The sequence below is a fragment of the Sinocyclocheilus anshuiensis genome, unplaced genomic scaffold (assembly GCF_001515605.1).
Source record: "Sinocyclocheilus anshuiensis isolate Anshui unplaced genomic scaffold, SAMN03320099.WGS_v1.1 scaffold735, whole genome shotgun sequence".
Lineage (NCBI taxonomy): Eukaryota > Metazoa > Chordata > Actinopteri > Cypriniformes > Cyprinidae > Sinocyclocheilus > Sinocyclocheilus anshuiensis.
In genome coordinates, this window is record NW_015548245.1 from 441,665 (window position 1) to 451,620 (window position 9,956).

At 43.4% G+C, this 9,956-nt stretch overlaps 1 protein-coding gene across 8 annotated transcripts in view; it reads right to left on the reverse strand.

Moving 5' to 3' along the window:
• The window catches only part of LOC107655208 (protein unc-13 homolog A-like), a 37,865-nt gene that overhangs the window by 21,830 nt on the left and 6,079 nt on the right, over positions 1 to 9,956 (reverse strand). For 7 of the 8 annotated variants that reach the window (XM_016442632.1, XM_016442630.1, XM_016442631.1 and 4 more), the window contains exons 2-14: positions 9,752 to 9,781; positions 9,559 to 9,658; positions 7,799 to 7,916; positions 7,186 to 7,309; positions 7,023 to 7,093; positions 6,757 to 6,811; positions 6,240 to 6,269; positions 5,874 to 6,069; positions 4,929 to 5,048; positions 2,570 to 3,319; positions 2,368 to 2,461; positions 1,524 to 1,570; positions 1,171 to 1,249 (exon numbers count right to left, since the gene is read on the reverse strand). In XM_016442632.1, the coding sequence (XP_016298118.1) occupies positions 1,171 to 1,249; positions 1,524 to 1,570; positions 2,368 to 2,461; positions 2,570 to 3,319; positions 4,929 to 5,048; positions 5,874 to 6,069; positions 6,240 to 6,269; positions 6,757 to 6,811; positions 7,023 to 7,093; positions 7,186 to 7,309; positions 7,799 to 7,916; positions 9,559 to 9,658; positions 9,752 to 9,781 (1,814 nt within the window). The remainder of the gene's footprint in view (positions 1 to 1,170; positions 1,250 to 1,523; positions 1,571 to 2,367; positions 2,462 to 2,569; positions 3,320 to 4,928; positions 5,049 to 5,873; positions 6,070 to 6,239; positions 6,270 to 6,756; positions 6,812 to 7,022; positions 7,094 to 7,185; positions 7,310 to 7,798; positions 7,917 to 9,558; positions 9,659 to 9,751; positions 9,782 to 9,956) is intronic. The other variant, XM_016442636.1, reaches the window with a different exon arrangement.

Sequence of the window (9,956 nt, forward strand, 5' to 3'; positions counted from 1 at the left end):
TGTGGAAGACTGAAATATGGAGGGAGCAGAGAGAAAAGAGAAAAAGAGGGAGGAGGTAGTCTGTCTGTAGTTGAATTGTTTTGACATGTATTTTAATTCTGCTCAAGTCAGCACTTTGGCTTCTGACTTTTAGAGTCAGTAGCGGTGACGGTAAACTGGATTAAAACCGACAAACTGTGGAGCTGTTTAGTGCAGTATGGTAATTTCTCCCTCATCTTCCAGTCCGTAGCGTCAAAGCGAGCCTGGTGCCGTTGCCTGCTCTGACAGATCTCCAGTGAAGGCTGCCAGGAGTGTTCTTGGCTGAATAAGTGCAGCCAGACCTACACGACAGCTGTCAGCAAATCAATGATTTTTTTTGGCTCTTGTTACTTTATTTAATCTACACACAACTAACTCTCCTGTCAATCTAATAAGAAGCTTTGCAGAAAATAAAAAATGCAGAAAGTAAACCCAAACATGCATTCTGCGGCTTGTTAAATGTTGTTAATTAACATGCACTAATGCTCTTGAACATTTTGTTTAAACTTAATTTTATGCAATGCAATCAATTTCAGACTACATGAATACATTTTGTTGGGTGGAACCAGACTGAATTACTAGCTAAATTTAAATGTGGTTATTTCATTGCTTACTGAACATGAACTGATGAATTAGACACAATAAGACCAGAAACATGTATTAGTCGGGTCAATTTAGATTTCATGTTGCATTTAATGCCCATATGCATGTGTTGCCTCTATCCATGCAAGAACCAATGATGTTTGATTTTATTTGCCACGCAAACCTTTTTTTAAGTATCAGTGGAAAAGTTCAACAAGCTCCCAAAATAGGTTACAGGCACAAAACAAGGTTAGCAGCTCACAAAGAAATACAGAGGCCAAAATGAATGGGACTGTAAAGGAGACACTGAGACAGTCAGGAGGCTGGAGATTCATCAGTCTACAGGGTGAATGGAGCTGAGTAATGCTCTAATAATGTCTAACACTGTAGCCGTGATTCAGACAGATGTGCCATAGAGACTTCTGTGAACTATAGACCCTTGACAGACTGCTGCCCAAAATAAGCACGCTGATGCATATGGACGGTGCTTTTGAAGAGTTGGGAAGTTGACGTTGGGTCCAGCAATGCTTTAGTTGAAACTGTGACGTGCTGTTGTGTTGTGTGACTCACCAGGTCTCGGACGAGAGGGATGGCCTTCCTCTTGCGTAGGTCAGGCATGCTGTCTATGCTGTAGAGAGCACCTCCAGGCCTGCAGATCAAATGGGTAGATGTATTATATATATTCATACACAGCTAGCTATTTCCAACTGATCTAATTTAAGCAGCTGGTCTGAACAGGGGATCCGGAACAATTTGAAAAAAAAAAAAAAAAAGAGGTCGGAAGAGTATATTCTCCATAGTGATTCAGGTACTTTCTGATATTTAAATGTTTACAAATTATATATCATCTAAACCATGAAGTTTGAATAGCTCAGACGTTTAGCTGCTCTGAAAATGAGCTGCAGTCCTTTGGTGACACTCACCCTGCTTGCAAAAAGAGTGACGCAAGTCCTGGAGTCTCGCCTCGAGCCTGCAGACAACAGGGAGTGACAGCGGAGTCAGTGACAGCGCTCCATATATCTCGATTTAATCGGTCCGCTAAACCATATTAAACTTCTCTTTAATATCCATGCAGACCTCACAATGTAATTTCAATGATATAATTTATATTAAGAAAAAAGACCATTGTCTATTTTGATTGGACTCAGAAAGAGCCTGCAGTCAGCTGATCTCATTGACGTCAGTTGCAGGACTCTCTCATAATTAGACCGGATTTGCTGGACATCTTTATCTCCATCATTCTTATTCTGTCATAACAACTCCATGTGTATCTCAGAGGAAGCGTGCTGCAGTCATTGGTCAGGAAAATTTTACTGTGGACCCACACATAGCCGCACCCACCTTTCAGACTGCTTGTCCAGCTTCGGCAAAGCAGTGAAGGGCATGACAATCGCTATGGCAATGACAAAAAACTGAAAAAACAAAAACAAACAAACACATAAAATAGCAAAAACAAATGGGGTGGAACACAAAAAGGGACAAGGCATGAAATCCCAAAACAAAACTTGTTTTGTAAACGTATGTAACAGTAAAATGTAAAACTTAAAAGTAACATGAAATGGACAAGACAGGCAAGAAAAAGGATGACAACGAAGGGCAGAACTAAACGAAAACTAGCAACCCAATGTTGGCCAACGGAACCAACTGAATAGGGCATAAGCAAGCTGGCAAACTTTGATTGGTTACTGAATTACTATTTAGTTGGAAGAAGCTGATCAAACAAATATAGTATCAATTTCATGCTTCACAACTTCAGACCTCACGTACCTCCTGCAGCTGAAGGCGAACCCTGTTGAAGAGTCGCAACCAGTTGGCTTTGGCCCTTACTGCAGGGTCCACAGGTGGCTCCAGCTTTGGTGTGCTGTGAAAAGATGTTAGAAAAGATGAAAAATTGTTAGATTTAACTTGCATTCAGCAAAATGTAATGAAAGGCTACACCTTATCCAAGGACTCGGCACATGAAGTTTACCTCTCTGGAGAAGCCTCTTTCTTTTCTTGCTCTGCTTCAGGTGGGACCTCGGTGGCAGGGGTAGACAAAGGTTCCTCAGAAGGGGCTACCAGCTTGCCTACAGGTGTTGGGACCTTCTCAGGCTCCACCTCTGAGACTCGTGGTGGGGTCGAGGTACGAGGTACCTTGGCAAAGACATCATGTGGCTGCTGTGGGGGTGGTGACTCTCGCTTAGACTCCATAGTCTGGAATGGTGGTTGGGATTGTGGCAGCTGTTGCTGGTGCATGGAAGCCTGTTTCTCCAGTGGTGGACGGCTGGTGGGGGCCTCAGGAGCCAACATTGGGGCAGTGCTGGTTGGGGTAGGGGTGTAAGGTGGCTCCTGCTCTTCACTGAGAGTACCATCCAGTGGGTAAAGGTTTTCATCCTCTTCATATACCCTTCCTTCCTCTTCCTTCTCATAGGGATACTCCCCTTCCTCCTGCTCATAGATCTCACCATCCTCTTCATCATATAGTGCCCCTTCTTCACCTCCATCTTTGTTGTACTCCCCATCATCACTGTAGACGCCCTGCGGCTCATCTGGATCCCAACCAGGTGAGTCTTTACCGTAGCTAACAGAGGAATGGCAGGAGTGGTAGGAGTCGTTCTCGTCGTAGAACTCTCCGGAACCTCGGAAGCTCTTGCCATCATCTGGGCCAAACTCCTCACTGAGTTGGGAGCTGCCGCGGCTCAGCTCACCCGAGGAGGCATAGCGACTACTGCCGGTGGGACTGTGGGAGTAAAGAGTCATTAGTTATATTGACAAGTCATGGAAGAAACAAGATGGGCGACTGCTGATATACGGGTTTATGAGCCGTAAAAAGAGAGTTTGAGGCAAAGAAAGCAGGAACAAACAACCACAGAGGAAAATGATACTTGTCAGCTGATAGAAGTCTCTCCCTGCTGAAAACAACAGCTTAAACCTGCCAAAGACCGTTTTCTGGTCTTAACTGGTCTATCAGAAGTCAGGCCAGTAGACCAGCTTAAACCAGCTAAGACAAGCAAACAAATTTAGGGTTGGTTTAAGGTATTTTCTATAGCAGGGAAATAGTTGTTGCTTATTTATGGATGAATGCATGTGGGTAAGGTGGTAAGAGAAAACGAGACAGAGTCCTGAGGTTCATTTGAGGGAGTCGAAGAAAAAAACATTAACATATGGACTCAAAAAGAGCTGTTTCACAAAATACGCTAAGATGGCAATTGGAAGAGTTGTCAGTGGACAAATTCACCCAGGTGGACTTAAGAAAGGACAAGACATTGAAAAAAAGATAGAGAATAACACTGAGCTGACAGAAAAGGGGATGCAGCATTTTCCTGTGACACCTTAAGAAATGGAAGGCTATTTATCTTTGCTGATGAATGAGCCAGTTAGGTGGAGAGAGATTGAGAGAATGGAATGAGTAAGAAAAGACGCACTGCCACACAGACAAACACACACATGATCGATTATGGGACGTAAGGTTTAGTAATGCATGAAGAATCAGAAGCGAAAGAGATGGTGTGTGTAATAGGCTGTGAGCCAAAAAGCGTCTGGGCTTCAGACTGGAGGAAATATGGGAGCCACGGGACACACACACAATTACACATACAATCACGCATCTGTCAAGCCTTTCCGCCAGTTAGTGATATATCCTTGTCACCTTTTTTCACTTCCTTGCGCACAAACCCATAAATTCTCAAGACACACACACAGCTTTATTTCCTGTCTTCCACGCAACACATTTTGGCTTTCGGAAAGGTTTTGTCCATGAGATGTTGAGAGGATAAATCAGTGATGTGAACATCCCCTGGTCTCTGTCATAGCCATCGACATGGTCCCGCCTGCTGCCCACACACAGCCTACTGTGTCCAAAGGCTATGTAATTAGCGCACACTAGGCTTTCGGAATTACAACGTTATTCACGAACTCTGTCAGGCATATAGCGTGTAAATAACAGACTTCACAAAAAAAAAAAACAGACCCAGTGGACCCCCATTGGCAATTGCACCAAATTCCGATTACACGGTACAGAAGACACAAGAAAAAGCTTCTGAAACGCACAGGTTGGTTACCTAATAACACGTGACAGGTCATTAACAGGTACATAACAATCGTGATAGAGGACACAGATACATATACAAAGACGTATAGATAGAGTATATATATATATATATCAATAGACCATGTATGTAAAAGAAGGATTGGTGCGCATGCATGGCAAGCATAGCGAGGACCACAGGACCAGACAAGTCCAATTCCACGACATCATCACAGCGGGACGGAATCACAGGCTGGAGCAGGAAGAAGAGCAGGAGGAGGAGGTGGAAGAGGGTGGAGGTGTAGGAGCTATGGAGACCCACCTATCAGAGAGCGAGTGCCTACTGTCTAAGGAGTACTGGCGGCTGGTCCGCCTGCTCGAGCCAGAAGCCGAATCGAGATCGCTGTGGCCGTTGGTGGCGGAGTCTAAACTATCATAGCGTCTGGTGGGAGGGAAGGGGATGGGGGAGGCAGGAAGAGGAGGAGTATGAGTAATGTCTTTTTTCTTATTTGTTTTTCATCTCACCTCATCAGGTCACATTGGATGGAAAATGGCCCAACTTAAGGCAATGATTAACCAGCTGCTAAGAGACTCATATCAAAAGCATCACTTTGGGATCAGGATCTGTCCATAAGTAAGACTTTATAAAGGAGAGGAACTCTATAAAAGGAGCCCTGTCCCAGATGGCACCCTTGATGTTGATTTGCAGTCTTGTGGCCTTCGCTTGCACGCATCTGTAAAGTCCATGAGACTGTAGGGTGGCCCATTTGTCATTTTATGTTTCCAAAGGCTGCTTACAACTGCTTTGAGGCAGCTATGCCTCCTTTTGGTAAAAATATCTTAGGAGACTATTATCCAACAGTCTGTGTGGTAAAATGACTTGGAGAAGGAGATTCAGGTGCCATTTGGGACAAGGCAAGAGTCTCAGAGCACAAAGTTTCCAGCACGCAATGCAAGAATGCCAAGAATACCCCTTTTGTAAGACAAAATGTACAGGAAATAAAAGCTCGTTTTGAAGTGAACTGGGCCAAAACGAACAATTGAGGGAAAACGTTGCATTCAAATCACAGAGTGGCAACCACTGTGGGTCCAAACCCATTAAGTGTATACAATGACTGCTCGTCCAAGGCTTGTATACAGTCACCAATGCATAGGAATAAGAACAGAGGGAAGTCGCACAGACACAGTGAATGCTTTAACTACCTGATAGATGCTAAAGTTACTAGCATTAGCAAATACATTGCAACCAGGAATTGGGACAATTTACCTAATGGCTCTCTGGTTATCATAGTCATAGTCATTCATGTCGTTGTAGCGGGAGCCATGGTGCATTTGACGGATGGGGTATTGGTGCAAGGATGCGTTGGGCTGAGAAGTGGTGTAGAATGGCGGCGGGATGCTGTTGCTGGTTTCGCTGCGGTAATCACTGTCTCGATCGTCCACAGCACTGTCTGGATCATCATCTGAGAAGCAAGTGCAGATTTTAGATGTAAAATGTGTGTATTAAATGTAATATCTGATTTTTTTTTCAGTAGAAATGTTCCAGGACCAAAACCATACCCATCATACTTCGGTAAGTATCAATGAAACTTTTATGCATTTTTTTTAAACCCATAAAACAAAGTTTACTTACTATGCTGGTCCCCCCATAGGCTCCAGTTACCTATGAGAACAAGGATTCAACAGAAAAATTAGAAGTAGGCCAAGAAGTCAGTGATGAAAATTCATCTTTTTGAGACACATGTCTCTGTGTGACCATGAACAAGCAGCTTGTTATAAATCTAGGTTGTGAAACTACCAGGTGTGACACGGACGTAAATTTGAATGTCTTCAGTGCAGGAGAGTGACCTTGCCCACGCACGCTAAGTGTTAATGGTTAATAGCTCTGATGTGAAGCAATAAAAAATTGCCTGTTGGCAAGCCAAAGCTTCCCGCTCTTCCTTAACCCACCCATGCTTGAGATATTGCTGAATACTATCCAGGAAATCTCTATGCACCATGATGCTAAGCCATCCATCTAGTGCTCAGAGATAAAGCAGTCTCATATTGGAGCTGCTGATGGGGTGACTGGTCCTCTAATGAGGTTCTGCACACATCAACCTACCAAGGGGCCATGCAATTTATAGTGTGAGTAGCGCTTGAAAGCTCACAGCACTGAGTTGATGGCATTGGAAGTGGTTTCTCATGCTCCTCCTGGTATGTGTACTGCAAAACGAGCAAACAAAAATTACTGAGTCTGGCAAGGCAGTTTGAACAGGTAACAGTCTTTATTTTAACAGGTCAGTAGTTCAGAAGGCAAAGTAAAATAATAAAGTTCAGGTCTCAGGAGTTCTCTGACAGACTCAAATGAATGCATGTTCTGCCCTTGGGCTCTGGGGAGGACTGTAAACACAACAAGAATGGAGTTGAGACTCACATCTTGGTCCCTCATGGCATTGAGCTGCTCCAGTTTCTTGGCCCAGTATCGAGCTTCCTCCTCTGGTATATCTGGAAGTATGAAAACTATTAGTTAGCATTAAAACTTAGGACAAATTGGACCAAATACAGTATTGGAGAAAGCAATAAAACAGCAAGGACACCTAATGGGAGTTCGAATCGTGTATCCAAAAGCACTCGATGGAACGTGGGATCCTTGGTGCCGCAGATCTCATTCTCAGCCATAATGACCTGGGAGTCTAAAGTCAGCCATTGTCCTGGACCTTCCTACAACACCAGAGAAAAAAAAAGCACTGCCATCAGAGACATGTTTTTGTCTGTATATTTGGTTTGGCTTAACTACCGAGGTATACGACTTTACCTGTTCAGGGTAATTTAGCTTAGTGGTTATAGATCTTTGCTGGTAACCAAAGGGTTGCAAGTTTGAACCCTGTAAAAGGCGAATGTTAAAAAGCACCTCTATTTAATTTAACAAGCCACTTAATCTCAGATTGCTCCATGGGGGCTATGCTTATAACATTTTATGACAAACACTGCAGAAACAAATTCCACTGGTGCTGGTTCATTAAATTATATTTAAACCGGTATGAAATCTTAACAAATATTAACATATAGGGTCTTACAGGGAATGTTTTCTGCAACATGTTTGCAATGAGAGCCAATGCCAGGCATCAGCTACAGATCTCCACATATAGCTCTACAGAGGGTAGAAAAGCTGCAAGCTGTTGGGGGCCAGGCCGGCCATCTGGGCTGTACCTCGTTCGACTGACGAATGCTGTGCAAAGGGATCCACAGTGTGCCAACCATGGTGTCCCAGATCAGTCCTTTGTTCCATACCTCCACTGTCAGGCCCAGATCCAGCCTGTTAATCTCACTGAAAGATGAAGTGAAGGATAATAATGAGAAACAGAGAGATGGAGAGAGAGATTCATATGTAGTATAATGATATGGAGACTACACTCTGTTATGACTGTTTCATATATCTTCAGTTAATAAACTAAAATTAAAGAGACCTAAGACCAAAAAAAAAAACACTTTTCTGAAATACAGTGGAGAAACTGCACGACTCAGTAGTTTCAGATTAGACATGCTGAAAAACCAGACCCCAGAGAATAACGGAGAACAAAAAAAGATTCAGTTTAACAGGGGCACTATATTAAATGGAAAAGGAAACAGAAAATAGCTCTAAAAACCAAACAAGGTGCAGACAACAATGCCATCTGTGACTTGGGCATCTCCAGTAAGTGGCGTGCACAGACCTCCAGAGGGGCAGGGGAGTAGTGGCGTTACGAGGGCAGTAGCGCGTACGAGGGCAGTAGCAGCGGGGGGTAGAAATTGTGGGGGGCACCTAGATTGGATTAAAGGGGCAGGGGCTTCAGCACCCCCGGACCTCCCCCTGTGCACACCACTGTCTCCAGTGACACTCCAAGTGAAGCTCCACAGGACTACAGTCTCTAAAGCTGCATCAAATCCTAATAATAGCCTCAACTTTGATATCAAAACCAATCCTTCTTACAGACCACGGGGGCTAATCTTGGGGACAGTGGTGGTGCTACATTACACAGCACACAGCAAGATACAGAGGTGCTGAAGCAGATCTGGCTTATAGATGACTCAAGATGAGGTTGGCAAAGAATTTTGCAGTATCGACCAGATGCTTCTATAATATTCTTTGTTGTCCATTTACACAAGCTCCCAGTGCTTCAAAATGTATGTATTACTTACGTTCTGAACAAAATCCAAGTTGTGCTTGCCGGTGAAAAAACTATTTCTTGTTTGTGAGTGAATGCAAGTGTGTTGCTGTGTTGTTCTAACTGGTTGCTTGGTGGTTGCTAGGGTGTTCTGGGTGGCTTCTAGAGTGACTGCTAGAACAAGCTCTGCAGATTCTTATGAGTTCTGGGTGCTTGCAGGAGCTTATCCATGGCTTTATGAAGTGTCTAAATTTGAGGTATAAAAATATCATTCATTTAGAACAAGCCCATAACCCCAAGTATGAGCATTAATAATGGCTTTGTTGTACTAAGCGAACTCCACTATTTAAATGTTTTATGTGTGCTCCTTTACTGTATCTAGTCTTTTAGGACAACCACAACACATATTAAGTTACATAATAAGTTTAGAAGACAAGATTTATTGCAATCAGTGCTAAGCAACATTTGGGCCCTTGAGGGTGGAACCATTAGGTGTACTTGACTGCCACTACCAAGGGAATGCAAACTGTAACATGAGAAACAGAAATAGCTCCTTCATCAAGGTTCTTGTCAGCTCAGTTGTATGGCTCGAAACATACTCTATGCAAGTTAGTGAATGCCAATGTTTCTAGCTACACAAGCTCAAGTTCTCACGATATAGCATTCTCAGCATTGCCACTAGGGCACACACATTAAGTATGCACAATGGGACCCTGTGCTTGGAATGCACTGGCCAAACATTTGCATCAGCATGTTTGCTTACTTGCATTAAGCATGTTTCTAGCACTTCTTCATACTGCTAAGAGAAAGAGAAGAGGAACTCACAACATGAAGTCCTGTTCCCAACATGGCTGACTGCCTCGCACGGCTATGGTGGTGCTTTTCACATTCTGAACCTTCAGTGACACGTACGTGTTGAATTTCTCTGCACAGAAATACCAGTGCATTTAATAGAATGTTGCAGAAAAAATACAAAGGACATTGTGGAAAGCTAGTTACAGTGAGACTTCAGGCTTACCTTGCGGTCCATCGAGCTTGGCTTTCTTCACTGCAATAGAGAGAGACGTGTATGTAAATAAGTGATAAACATAGGTATTAAAAATAATCACACTTTACATATCAGGCAGCGCATTTCAGATTCAATGTCAGCATATTTGCATTGATTCCTCAAGGCTAGACTACAGTTTGTAGGGATTTTCAATTAGTGGGAAGGCAATTCACTA